This window comes from Podarcis gaigeae, assembly GCF_964106915.1.
Source record: "Podarcis gaigeae genome assembly, chromosome: 10".
Lineage (NCBI taxonomy): Eukaryota > Metazoa > Chordata > Lepidosauria > Squamata > Lacertidae > Podarcis > Podarcis gaigeae.
The window spans coordinates 9444061-9457388 of NC_139686.1; the positions used below are offsets into that span (position 1 = coordinate 9444061).

Here is a 13328-nt window from a genome sequence, read left to right on the forward strand (position 1 = left end):
TATATCAAATGCGCATCTATCTACCTATAGATCTAGTGTATTTAATCTATAATGTATTTATACACACACACGTACGTGCAATGTATTCAGATACTGAAATTTATTTATGGACCATCTCTATGGAATCACCTGGGAGGGCGTGCCGCTCTTGCCCCTCATCTCTATGGTCCGCCCCTGCGCTGCATAAGAGAGTCCGGAAGTTGTAAAACCCGACCGGTTTGCCCTTGTGACGGACCATAGAGACGCGCGTAGAGCGAGGCTCCAAGTTCCGGCGCCCTTTCACCCGGAAGCTGTCCTTCCCCCCTCGCCTGCCGTGGCCTTCTCCTCCTTACCATTCGCTCCGCGCCCCAGGTGGAGCTCTTGCGGCGCATGCGCGTTGGGGGCTCTCTGACCTTCAAGCCGGTCCGGGTCCGGGCGGGCAGCGCGCGAGGGAAGGAAGGAAGGGCCGCGTCTGGAAGAGAAGGAGAAGAAGGGAGGCCGCAGGCGGGGAAGGAAGGAGACGAGGAAAGGCCGCCGCCATGCTGTCCCGGGGAGCCGCCTTCGCCGCCGCCGCAGCTCTCTCGCAGCCGCAATGGTAGGTGAAGGCCCTTCTGCTCCGAGGGGGTAATGGGAGAGGGCACTCTGCACATGCTCAGAGGTCCCCACGAGCCACGGTTGAAACCTGACCTGCTGCTATTATTATTATTATTGGGCAGCAAATATGTCCCATTCAACCTCCAATATCTTCCCTCTCAAGGTTATAATTTTTTATATTTCAGGCTGCTAGTTGCATTTTCCCGTCAGAATGCAAAAAAAGAAAAAAACGGCTGGTCTGTAATCATCATCAAACCTTTTATTGGCATCACATACAAACATCCAAAACAAATCATTACAGAATTACCACTTCCCCAGTGGCATAAAACATTTGCTAAAAGGAAGGAGGCAGAGCGGTCTATGGCTGATCTGTGAAGCTTAACCTTCATCCTCTTCTTTTCCTCTCCACTCCACATCCTGGGAAGGGGCAGCGTTTATAATTATCTATCAATTTGTCCCGTCTCCCCCCCCCCCCCCCCAGCATTTTGCTGTTGCACTGCAATGCTTAACCGGCATTATTTCCACTGCCAGTCTAAGGAGTGTGGTGGGATTTGCGGGGCAGGGGTGGCGCACCCGTGTATCTGCGCCAAATATCTCTTTTCCCTTTGCAAAAGGAGTGACAGGGTTGCCCTCCTCCTGTCAAGGTTTCTGCCCAATCGTTTTGGCATGGGTTGTCGACTTCCCAGCTTGCTTTTTAGCATCTTTGCTTTGCTGTTTAGTGGGACTCCGTAGTTTTCTACCTATAGCAAGTGGGCCCTGCAACAAAATGTTGCAGTGTGGAGTGTTCCTAGTCACTCCACTCCCATAACAGCAAAGCTCCAGTGCTTTGTGACTACTGAACCTCAGGCTGCCTTGGGGGGATTCCCCCCCCTATTGATTTATATATTTTTGTACATCTGCCAACTTTGGGGCTTACTCATGCCTGTTGGTATCTGCCTCTCATGCATAGATGCGGCTGTTTTGATTGCAGAGAATGAGTTCACTGTTGGCATATATATGAATATGGTAAATATATATAGGCATCTCTCAGCTTACGCTGGGGTTAACGTTCCAGGGATAGCAGCTAAAGCCAAAATCACGTATAGTCAAAAAACATTGGGTTCAATGGCAGGTGGGATTGCCAAAGTCTTTCTCCCCAGATGCCTGGTGGCTTTTATTATTATTATTATTATTGCCAAGTGCCACCTGTGAAATATTTTTTTTGGGTACCTACAGCAGTTCTTTAGGTCTTCAGGTGTGCCTCTGAAACTAGAAAAGCTGTGAATCACTGTTCTACTGGGGGAAATAACATTTAAAGAAACGAAGTATCTGTTTTGTGTTTAATTTTTCAGGGTCCAAGTAAGGAATATGGCAACTTTGAAAGACAGTAAGTATTCCATTCTAGATGCATACCCTGAAATGTCAAAAACTACTGCAGAGAAGGTAAACCTGTGATCTTCTAGACGCTGTTCATCTCCTCCTGTCAGCACAGACAATGGTCAGGGGTGATGAGAACTATAGTCAAACATCTGGTTATTCATCCCTGCACTGGTAGATTTGGCTGCATAACGCCAATGCTCTACAGATGGGTTGATTTTTACTTGTTACAGAGACCAGTGCTTAATTAGATCCTTTTTTTAATGCTTCTTTTTCTCAGTGTCTCTTTGAAATCCTCCCTTTGCTCATTCACTCTCATCTGTGCAGTTACCCGGCGTTTAAAGTCCATCAAGAACATCCAGAAAATTACCAAGTCCATGAAGATGGTTGCCGCAGCAAAGTATTCCAGGGCAGAGAGAGAGTTAAAGCCTGCCAGAGTTTATGGAGTCGGGGCATTGGGTAAGCAAAGTTGCCTCTCTTGTGGCTGATTTTGCAGCAGTAGCCTTTAAATCATGGGGGAGGGGGAATTTGGGGGGTGGGAGGTGTGAGATTTTGATCAGCTCCTGCCCATCTGGAACTGATACAGACTCGTCTTATCTTGAGCCCAAGCAGAGCGTAGTCACGCAACGAAAGGATAAGCAGGTAATGTGCTACATGTTGAAGTTTATTTACAAGCTATGCTGAGAGCATACAAACACACATCTTGCCTCTGTGAGAGCAGAGAAGCAACTCCCTCTCTAACAAAGAAACGACAGAACACTGAAAAACAGGAAACCAGTGTACGTCACATCCAGTCTCCCATTCCCGTGGGAACCCAACAGTAACTCTGACTGTGGAATGCAAACATTGTCTTGTGACACGCATTTGCTGCACAGTGAAGAAAGCAGAAACCAACAGGAGGGATAATTTTCTGACCTATAACTTTCTGATGAACTACTTCTAAGTAGATTTGCAAATCATCTTTAAAATTTGCATTAACTATGGACCATTGGAAATGATGATACGTTAAGTTAGCTCAAAAGTTTGATGTTTCTCTAGATTTATAAAGCCCTGGTCCTTTAAAGCAGAGATAAAGAGCCTGTGGCCCTCCAGATGTTAAATTCCTTCCAGCCATAGCGAGCATGACCAGCAAACAACATCTGGAGAGCCAAAGGTTCCCTACCTCCTTTCTTGTTTACAGTGGTGCCGCGCAAGACGAAATTAATTCGTTCCGCAAGTCTTTTCGTCTTGCGAGTTTTTCGTCTTGCGAAGCACGGTTTCCCATAGGAATGCATTGAAAATCAATCAATGCGTTCCTATGGAAACCGCCTTCAGACCAGGTCCGGGGACAGTCTGTCCCCCTACCTCTTCTGAAGGCCGGCGGGGGGCGAAAGTCTTTGCTTCCCCCCCGCCTGCCTTCCCGGGACAGTGGAGACTTCTCCGGTGTCCCGGGGCGATCTTAAAATGCTGACGGGCGGCAGCGAAGCCTTCTCTGCCGCCCGCCAGCATTTTAAAAACCCCGGGACAGCGGAGGACTTCTCCGCTGTCCGGGGCGATCTTAAAATGCTGGCGGGCGGCAGCGCTGCGTTTCTCCGCTCTCCCGGGAAGGCAGGCAGGGGGGGAGCAAAGACCTCTTCTGAAGGCTGGCGGGGGGCAAAAGTCTTTGTCCCCCCTGCCTGCCTTCCCGGGGGCTTTTAAATCGCCCCGGGACAGTGGAGAATTCCTCCGCTGTCCCGGGGCGATTTTAAAATGCTCCCGGACGGCTTTTGAAGGCAGGCGGGGGGGGGAGCAAAGACTTTTGCCCCCCCCGCCCGCCTTCAGAAGAGGTCCAGAGGGCTCTCCAAGCTGCGGATAGCAGCCTGCTGCCCCGCGCGAGGGGCGCTCTTAAGCAGAGCGCCCCTCGCGCGGGGCAGACATTCGCAGCTTGGGGAACCCTGCAGGACTTCCCTGCAGGGCTCTCCAAGCTGCGGATAGCAGCCTGCTGCCCCGCGCGAGGAGCGCTCTTAAGCAGAGCGCCCCTCGCGAGGGGCAGACATTTGCAGCTTGGGGAACCCTGCAGGACTTCCCCTGCAGGGCTCCCCAAGCTGCGAATGTCGGCCCCGCGCGAGGGGCGCTCTGCTTAAGAGCGCCCCTCGCGCGGGGCAGCAGGCTGCTATCCGCAGCCTAGGCGGGAACTCTTCCGAAGGCTGGCGGGGGAGAAGGGCTTTTCTTCCCACCGCCAGCCTTCAGAACAGCCTTCTGAATGTTGGCGGTGGGGAGGAAAACCTTCCTCCCACCGCAAGTCTTCAAGACAGGTCCGGGAACAGAGGAGAAGCGCTGCACACCTTCCCCTCTGTTCCCGGACCTGTCCTGAAGGCTCGCGGTGGGAGGAGGGCTTTCCTCCCCACCGCCAACATTCAGAATGCTGTTCTGAATGTTGGCGGTGGGGAGGAAAAACCCTCCTCCCACCGCAAGCCCCGGGAACAGAGGAGAAGCCCTTTGCGCCTTGTCTTCTGTTCCCGGACCTCCCACCGCAAGCCTTAGGACAGGTCCGGGAACAGAGGAGAAGGCGCGCTGCACTTCCCCGCTGTCCCCGGAGATTTCCCTATGGGCTTTCATCTTGCGAAGCAAGCCGATAGGGAAATTCGTCTTGCGAAGCCGCTAAAAATCGGAAAACCCTTTCGTCTTGCGGGTTTTTCGTTTAGCGAGGCATTCGTCTTGCTGGGCACCACTGTACTTTTATATATTGCTTCACACATTGAGAGATGCCCTAAAGTGATTTACAATTGTTGTTTAGTCGTGTCCGACTCTTCGTGACCCCCTGGACCAGAGCACGCCAGGCACTCCTGTCTTCCACTGCCTCCCACAGTTTGGTCAGACTCATGTTTGTAGCTTCGAGAACAATAATTTACAATAATAAAATACAAAACTCATAAAGAATTCAAGAAAATGATACAAATATAAAAGACAGTACCAAGTTTTGTTTTAAAGAAAGTAATCCAAAACAACATTAAATATTGTTCTAAATAAATTCAAACTGCCAAGCCAAATTCTACACCAAAATAGACTGAATTCAGCAGCCTCCATAAATGTATGGGAATCAAGCATATTTTTATATATTGGATTGTTCCCAACAAAGTCGTCCCATTAGTGCAAAGATGTTTGGGAACCCCCAGAACCGGGGACATGGCAGGAGGGGAAATGAATTTGAAGTTATGTTGTGCAAGCATCACCAAAGAACTTTGCTGGATACAAGTAATTGTAATTTTACATTGTTTAAAGTATTTCTCCTACAAGGGGGTTGATAAGAAGCTATTCAAGATGTTGAACCACGTACCCCATCGCTATTGGAAATACTTCTGAGCCCCCTTTGGTTTTAAACACTTTGCTAGGTATTGCTCACATACTCAAGAGCCTATCTGTATGGTCATGACTAGAAACTTGAGAGTGGCTTTTGTTGCTAAGATGAAAATTTCAGAACATTGTATTCTGTCATTGACATATTCTGTGCTTGTGCGGAAAATACCTTGCACTCTTTTTGTCCTTGATTGCCTATACAGTGGTACCTCGGGTTAAGTACTTAATTCGTTCCGGAGGTCCATACTTAACCTGAAACTGTTCTTAACCTGAAGCACCACTTTAGCTAATGGGGCCTCCCATTGCTGCTGCGCCGCCGGAGCATGATTTCTGTTCTCATCCTGAAGCAAAGTTCTTAACCCGAGGTACTATTTCTGGGTTAGCAGAGTCTGTAACCTGAAGCGGATGTAACCCGAGGTACCACTGTAGTGTCTCTCTTGCTGTTACTAGGGGTACATTCTGATGGAATAATAATAATTTATTATTTATACTCTGCCCATCTGGCTGGGTTTCCCCAGCCACTCTGGGCAGCTTCCAACAGAATATTAAAATACAATAGTCTATTAAACATTAAAAGCTTCCCTAAACAGGGCTGCCTTCAGATGTCTTCTAAAAGTCTGGTGGTTGTTTTTATCTTTGACATCTGGTGGGAGGGTGTTCCACAGGGCAGGTGCCACTACCGAGAAGGCCCTCTGCCTGGTTCCTTGTCACAGCATATAGACTGTGACTTAATCTCAAATGGTGTGTGCTGCAGTTTTGCTAACTCAAACATTGGGTCGTCAACAAGCTTTCAAAATGCAGAAAAGTAAATCATGCTGAAGAAGCTCATAGTTTCTGTTGCGTGATCTTGATCTGTGTGTTGGAATTTGATTAAGTAACAGAGGTGGTGGGGCAGTATTTCTTGTAGAAGTGGTTCTTATTGGAAGTACTGTAGTTCATAGAATCTTAGAGCTGGAAGGGACCCAAGGGTCATCTAGTCCAACCCTCCACAATGCCGGTACCTCAGCTAAAGCATCCATGACAGATGGTGGGAAGGAAGTTCTACAACGTATCTTTCGATGCCGCTGTATTTTGATGGCTTCTAATAATGCCTGCTGTTGGCTGTGCCCCTTCTTCTCTTTACTAGCTCTTTATGAAAAAGCGGAAATCAAGGCCCCTGAGGACAAGAAGAAGTATCTTCTCATAGGGGTGTCTTCCGATCGTGGCCTCTGCGGTGCTATCCACACTTCTGTGGCTAAAAATATCAAGAGCCAAGTCACCGCCCTCACAGATGCGGGAAAAGAGGTCATGTTAGTCGGAATCGGTGACAAGCTGAGAGGCATACTTCAGAGGTAATGGGGAACAGCAGCCCATTCCTTGAATTTGAACCTTTCTTTCCACTGCTTAAAAGGTAAAGGGACCCCTGACCATTAGGTCCAGTCGTGGCTGACTCTGGGGTTGCGGCGCTCATCTTGCTTTATGGGCCAAGGGAGCCGGCGTACAGCTTCTGGGTCATGTGGCCAGCATGACTAAGCCGCTTCTGGCGAACCAGAGCAGCGCATGGAAACGCCGTTTACCTTCCCGCCAGAGCAGTACCTATTTATCTACTTGCAGTGGCGTGCTTTCGAACTGCTAGGTTGGCAGGAGCTGGGACCGAGCAACAGGAGCTCACCCTATCGCAGGGATTCAAACCACCGACCTTCTGATCAGCTAGTCCTAGGCTCTGTGGTTTAACCCACAGTGCCACCCCCGTCCTTTTCTACTGTTAGTTTTGCATTAATCCCAAAGGCTGTAATGAGCTTCCTTCTGAGAAAGTGGTCCTAGGAGCAACTGAATATGCTCAGAATTGTAATGTAAGGCAGTGATACTTACCTGCTGAGGGAGAGCTGATGTGTAGGATGCATTCGACAGGACTATAGGATCACTGCACCTACGCTTAAGGGCTAAGGCTTAATTGCTCAGAAGCTGGAAGGTTGAGGCAAGTTTAAGCTCCAGATTGTAGTGGATGGTGAAAAGGATGGAGGTGCTCAGTGGACTGGAATAAAAATAAAGAAGGGGAGGGGAACTGGGGGGGAGACCTTGGTGGTGGGGGTTGCCCATTCGGTGCTAACCTGCGACAGGACCTTTTCAGTGGTGGGTCCCCAGTTGCTGAATGCCGTCCCTAGTGGGGAGCATCTGTCTTCATCATCATCATTAACTTTCACTAGATATTCATAAACATTCCTGCCTATGCCGTCGTTTCAGTAAGGGAGAATCGCACTAGCAGTGGGTGCGACCCTCATTAGACGCTGCATTTATGGGCCAGGGGAAGTTTCTGGGCACTTCTCAAAACCAGCCCCGTATAGAACACATAGCAGTTGGATTATAACTCAAGCATGTTTCACTGTGGCCCGGTCTACTTTACACGCGGGCTCGCTTTTGTTGTAGGACACACGGCAAGAACTTCTTGATGAACTTCAAGGAAGTGGGGAGGAAGCCTCCCACCTTTGGAGATGCGTCGATCATTGCCTTGGAACTGCTGAATTCTGGGTACGAATTCGATGAAGGAGCAGTCATCTATAATCGGTTCAGGTAAGAGAAAGCATAAATTCCATCATTTTCAATGGGAATAAAAGAATTGGGGAGAGGTCAGTAGATTTGAATATAGTTTAGCGTTTTAATGTGAGTTTCTGCTGGGTGTCTGAAGGTGGGTTTCTGTTTGGTGGCTCCAAGTGCCACCAGGATAATAGAGGAAGTTCTGCATGCTGCTTAAGTGTGTCTGGATTTTAACATTTGGCAGGCAGATCCTCTCAAGCCATGTCACTAAAACTGTTCAGCAGAGCTTTCTTTTTCTTTTAGGTCCGTCATCTCCTACAAGACAGATGAGAAACCCATCTATTCTCTTGAGACTGTTTCTGGTGCTGGTAAGTAGACTTTGGCTAGTTAGTGGAGTAAAAAATTGCATTTTTAGGGGCATTTCCCCCTTGTGTGCTATTGCTTCTTATGCTGATTAAAGTTTTTGTTTCCATAAGTGCTTAACTGCAAAAGGCCAAACCATTGCCCTTATCTATCACACTGGGGTTAGGAAGCAAAGAATTGTGGTCTAAAATTATCGATGCTGTATATAGACACATTGTCGTTACTACTACTACTATTATTATTGCTATTGTATTCTTTGCCTCTTATTTTGCTTTTTAAAAGGCACGATTAGAGCTAACAGTGTGCAAGTGCCAGTTGAATTTTGTAAAACGGAAATTGCTTATAGCTGGAAAGCTAAGGATTTCCTGTGTGTTTTTCTTTTTTTTAAAAAAAAAAAACCGATTGCTAATCTACAGTGGTTTTGAAATTCCATCATATATGCGTTTGGCTTGCTATTACTGTATCTGATAAACGTTAACTAATAAACCACCTATATTATTGTTCTTCGTTTTTCAGAAAGCCTTAGTATCTATGATGATATTGATGCAGATGTCCTGCGAAACTATCAGGAATTTACATTGGCAAACATCATCTTCTACTCATTAAAGGAGTCTACTACTAGTGAGCAAAGTGCAAGGATGACTGCTATGGACAATGCCAGCAAGAATGCTTGTAAGGAACTCCCCATGCAGTTTACAGTGTACTACTGTGATAAGTTAGCAGCAAAAGCAGAAACTACCAGAATTTAGATAAGAGGCCCAGTGGAGAGCAGCAAGCAAGATTCTGTTTTGTGGGGATGTCTAGGGAGGCAGGAGAGGATATATTATTTAATGATATCCTTCCTAAACTTGTGCTAGCAAGTTCCATATCCTAGCACAGTTCCAAACACCCCCCTTTTTAAATTACACGGCGGTTAGCTTGTTGCTGGCTCGTCTGAGCCTCACTACTCAAGATTCCTGGTAAGATCCCTTCTAATCCCTCTTAAAAAGAATAGACATGAGAATCTGATTAAATGTAATATAAAAGTAGTGTACCCACAGATTCATTCAGGTTCACAGATAGATCCCTGAAGGCAGACTTAGGTTACACAAGTATATAACTATATAAACTGTCCCATAAGGGAATTGGTTCCAAGTGAATGCGACTGAGCAGTTCATACAGAAAGACAAAATGGAGAAGAAGAACAAAACAACATGGAGGAACGTCTGCTCCTCTGCCCAGAATAGGCTACACCCTCTTCAGTGGAATTCTGTCCCAGCTCAGGAGGAAACAGGAAGTTTTCTCCTGAGTGGTACAAAACATCCCCTAACATGTCCACTGTAGGAATGTTGTACTTGACTGCTCTAAGTTTCACATCCCACATGTTTACATACCAGCTAGAATAGCTGCCTTTTAGTTACTTGCTTTACAAAAAGACCTTGGCTTTGTTAAGACAAGCCTAAGGCTTCAGTCCTAGGCACACCTACTTGCAAGTAAGCGCCATTGAACTTAATAGGGCATGATTCTTAATAGGACTGCACTGCACTTGCCTGAGGACAGTCTTGCTAGAGTTCATTATAATGGAAAGTGATGACAGAAATTGTTATGGATAGAAAAGACAGTATAGAAATTAGCCCTTGGCCCAGAAAGTAGCTGGTAGAATCCTTGATGCTGTACCCTTTCATATTCACCGATTCGCAATATTTACAAAATTTCAAGTAACTTAAGCCCTTGGTTCTGAGCAAGCAAGAAAGTAGACTATATAAAGTACTCAAAACGCTTCCTTACTTAAAACCAATGGGCAAAATAAAATGGTTGAGTAGCTTAAGATTTATTGATACTTTTGCTATTGAACTTCTCCCGTCTCCCTTTCTAGCTGAGATGATTGACAAGCTGACTCTGACATTCAACCGCACCCGCCAAGCTGTCATCACCAAGGAGCTTATTGAGATCATCTCTGGTGCTGCTGCTCTGTAAGTATTGGCATACGAGTCTCCAACCTTTCGGCCTTCTGTTCCATGCGGTTGAATGTGGCAGCAAATTTTCCATTTGTGCTTAAAAAAATCAGTGATCAGTGCATGGCACAGTTTGGCACCACCCTCTCCCCGTTAATTCCAAATTTACAGCAGTGGTTGTTGGCTAATACTGGAGTTTTCTTGCAGGATATTGCTTTTCTCTGTGTCCCGCACCTGAGTTGATGCACATGTATTTTTTGGAAGGGTGCTTATCAAGGCTGCACACTGACAACATAACCTGCCAACCTAGCAGTTCGAAAGCACGTCAAAGTGCAAGTAAATAAAAAGGTACCGCTCTGGCGGGAAGGTAAACAGCATTTCCGTGTGCTGCTCTGGTTTGCCAGAAGTGGCTTAATCATGCTTGCCACGTGACCCAGAAGCTGTACGCCGACTCCCTCGGCCAATAAAGCGAGATGAGCACTGCAACCCCAGAGTCGGTCACGACTGGACTTAATGGTTAGGGGTTCCTTTACCTTTACCTTACTAACCACATTGCATGCAAGTTCTCATTGTTAGGTCCAGGGTGGGTGAGGAAGAATGGAGAGGAACCCTGCTTGCCTTTGGCAAGACAACAAACAATAACGGAATGCAACAGCCTTCAGTGGTCTTTGCTCCCCAGCACCTTACATTCAGTAGTACGCTGCCTTTGAACACAGCGACTCCATGTAGCCATTATGGTTAATAATCATCAGTTTAGATGGCTGTCAGTGGCAGTCTCCATCTCTCGTGGCAGTGAATTCCCTATGTCGGTTCTATGCTGACAAACTTTCCCCCCCTGAAAAGCTCAGTCTGCAGCTTTCCTTTGGATCAAGCTCTCTCCACAGAATGCAGAAGTGCATCCTCAGCATGCCTTGAAATCATGCAATTAAGCTGGAGAGAAATGGCATTTTGTATAATGGAAAGCAATTGTGACTTTAATCCATGTGTTAATCAGTATATCTCTTCAGTTGATCTGACTTCCAACAGTGTTTTTGCTATGCATTGCATGTTTTGCCTTAATTTACATTGCTAATTGCTTCACTGCATGTTTTTGTATTTTATTTTATTTTTACCATTCCACAACTAGGAACTAAGGGGTAATCAGAAAGTGAGGGTCGTCCAAAGTCAACAGGTAAAGTGGTACTGGAAAATAGATGTTAAGGGTGGTGAAATAAAAAAATATATAGAATGTAGTTAAAGTACTTAGGATGTTTGTTCTAGAAGTGCATGTTTATGAATGTCTGGTATTGCATGAATACTTGCATCCTGCAGAATTTTGCTTAAAATCAATCCACGCATTTGGCAGAAATGAAATCAAAAGCAATGTTTTTCTAGACAACACTAGAGAGATATGGTGGAAGGGTGTTGTAGAGACATGCTTGATACTGTCTTTAACTGTGTAGCTTCAAATGTTCTGGAAATACTACACTGCAGTTGTACTTAAAATTCCACAGCAAGATCTTCAGTTGTCTCATCCTTGTGGGATTATCAGTGGAGTTCAAAAAATTACTGGGTTGCAAATAATCGAAAGGTAGTTTCTTTCTTAAAGATAGTCCTGCCTCATCTCTCCCGAACTCATGAAGCCTGTGCTAAAGTGTCTGCAAGTGGGAGTTTAGAAAGTGCTTTGAGGAAACAAGCAGCAAAGTTTCTTGCGCTTAGGTCATGGCACTTACGATGACCACGTTGCACAAAGGCAAAGGATTTCCTTCAGATCAAGCTGGTCTTTGAAGTATAGGCATATCTGCTGGTATATTTCCACGGTTACTTTTTGTGGGTTACCCGATTCAAGAAACAGAAATCAATTAACCACAAGCATTGATCTCTTAAATCTGTACACATTTTCATATGACAATAGCTGTGACAAAAAAAACAACACATACGTCTCTTCCGGGATGATGCCTTCCCCAAAAAATTAATTAGTTGCATAAACATTTCTATCAGCAATACCTTTATTGTACTGTACAATGCCGTATATACAGTTTAAAAGTTTCAATAGACTGAGATCAGTGTGATGTAAAGACTGCTTCCCTAGCTTAAATTACATATTAGGCCCATTGCATTCTATGGAATGTTTTACAGTGCTGTCGTGGTCTGTTTAGAATTTTAAAAATGAAACTTTTAAGAAAGGACTAACACAGCAAAGAGAAAATGAGAAACCGTTCAAGTTCTGCAGCAATTTAGCAATTAGTAAACAAAGCTGCCGATCCCGTCAGAGTGACATTCAAACTTCCCTTAATGCAATGTTTTTCTCTGTAGGTAAAGAAGAAAAGCTGTTCTGGCAAGCAGTTTATCCCGCTTCCTTTCTAGAGAGACAAAATTATTGGTCTGTCATTCTGTGAAGGATTTTCAGGCAAAGAATCCCAACTGTTTGTAAATCATATTATAATAAAGTCCTACATGAAAAGAGCTGGCATGGTTCTTTGGGTATGTGGAACTGGGGGTGGCTGGACTGCAATACAAGTAAACAACAGTGTCTTATGCTCTCAGCCAGCATGTCAATCTCATTAAAAACATTCAGACACCTTGAGAGAGAGAGAGACAGAGAGGGTGGGTGTGCAAAGCCTCTTTGATGTAAATGAGAGCTATGCACAGTTATGGTAACATCCAAAATCTCTCCGTTGTAAGTTTGAAAAAACTTTGTGAAATATTTTGGTGTTAAGGTAATCCAGCTTCAGTCCTAAATTTGGTAACCTGAGTCTGCCCATCTGTCAGATCACCTGACGTCATCAACGCTTTTTTTTTGGGTGAGGCTGGAGCTGCCCTTACAGATGAAGATTTTTGAAGCCGGCAATTCAGAGGAAGAATCGCGAAATCGATAAGCATACTCCCAATCTGTTGCATGAAGAGGTTGGAGCTTTCAAACTCCTCGCTGCCTTCTGTTCCCATGCGGGGCTCTAGAGAAAGCCGCCAGATTCTAAAAGTGTGGATTTCTTGATGCAAAGAGTAGGGACCATTTTAGCTTCAGATCACATGATAGCAGGTGTGAGCAATGTGGCTATGGTTTGCAGTCCAAGCCCTGAGACTTGCCGGGCTAAATTAGGACTGTTGGAGTAAAGGTTCTGCACTAGAACAGGAAGCAAAAGCGTGTAACCTTCCAGATGTGGTTGGATTCTGTAATGGTTATAGGGGTTGCTCGTGCGTAAGTTGCCGCCACTCCTGGCTAGGTTGCCTGGTTAAACCTCTGTCTGGACAGCCCTTCACTTTGTGGCTGTTTCAGTCGCTAGCAGAATCCGT

At 45.8% G+C, this 13328-nt stretch overlaps 1 protein-coding gene across 3 annotated transcripts; it reads left to right on the forward strand.

The window, feature by feature from the left end:
• Positions 1–286: 286 nt before the first annotated feature.
• On the forward strand, positions 287–12498 carry ATP5F1C (ATP synthase F1 subunit gamma; the record flags this gene model as incomplete). 3 transcript variants are annotated; one of them, XM_083700896.1, is made up of 10 exons in its annotated part: positions 298–574; positions 1905–1939; positions 2257–2388; positions 6371–6575; positions 7651–7794; positions 8062–8126; positions 8638–8793; positions 9977–10073; positions 11182–11226; positions 12351–12498. In XM_083700896.1, the coding sequence occupies exons 1-9, from the start codon at positions 519–521 to the stop codon at positions 11186–11188; spliced, it is 897 nt and encodes a 298-aa protein (XP_083557022.1). In that variant the 5' UTR covers positions 298–518. The 3 variants fall into 3 exon arrangements, with proteins under 3 accessions (XP_083557023.1, XP_083557022.1, XP_083557024.1); XM_083700897.1 differs by lacking the exon at positions 11182–11226 and having other exon boundaries at positions 287–574; XM_083700898.1 differs by lacking the exons at positions 11182–11226; positions 12351–12498 and having other exon boundaries at positions 338–574; positions 9977–10077.
• Positions 12499–13328: the final 830 nt, after the last annotated feature.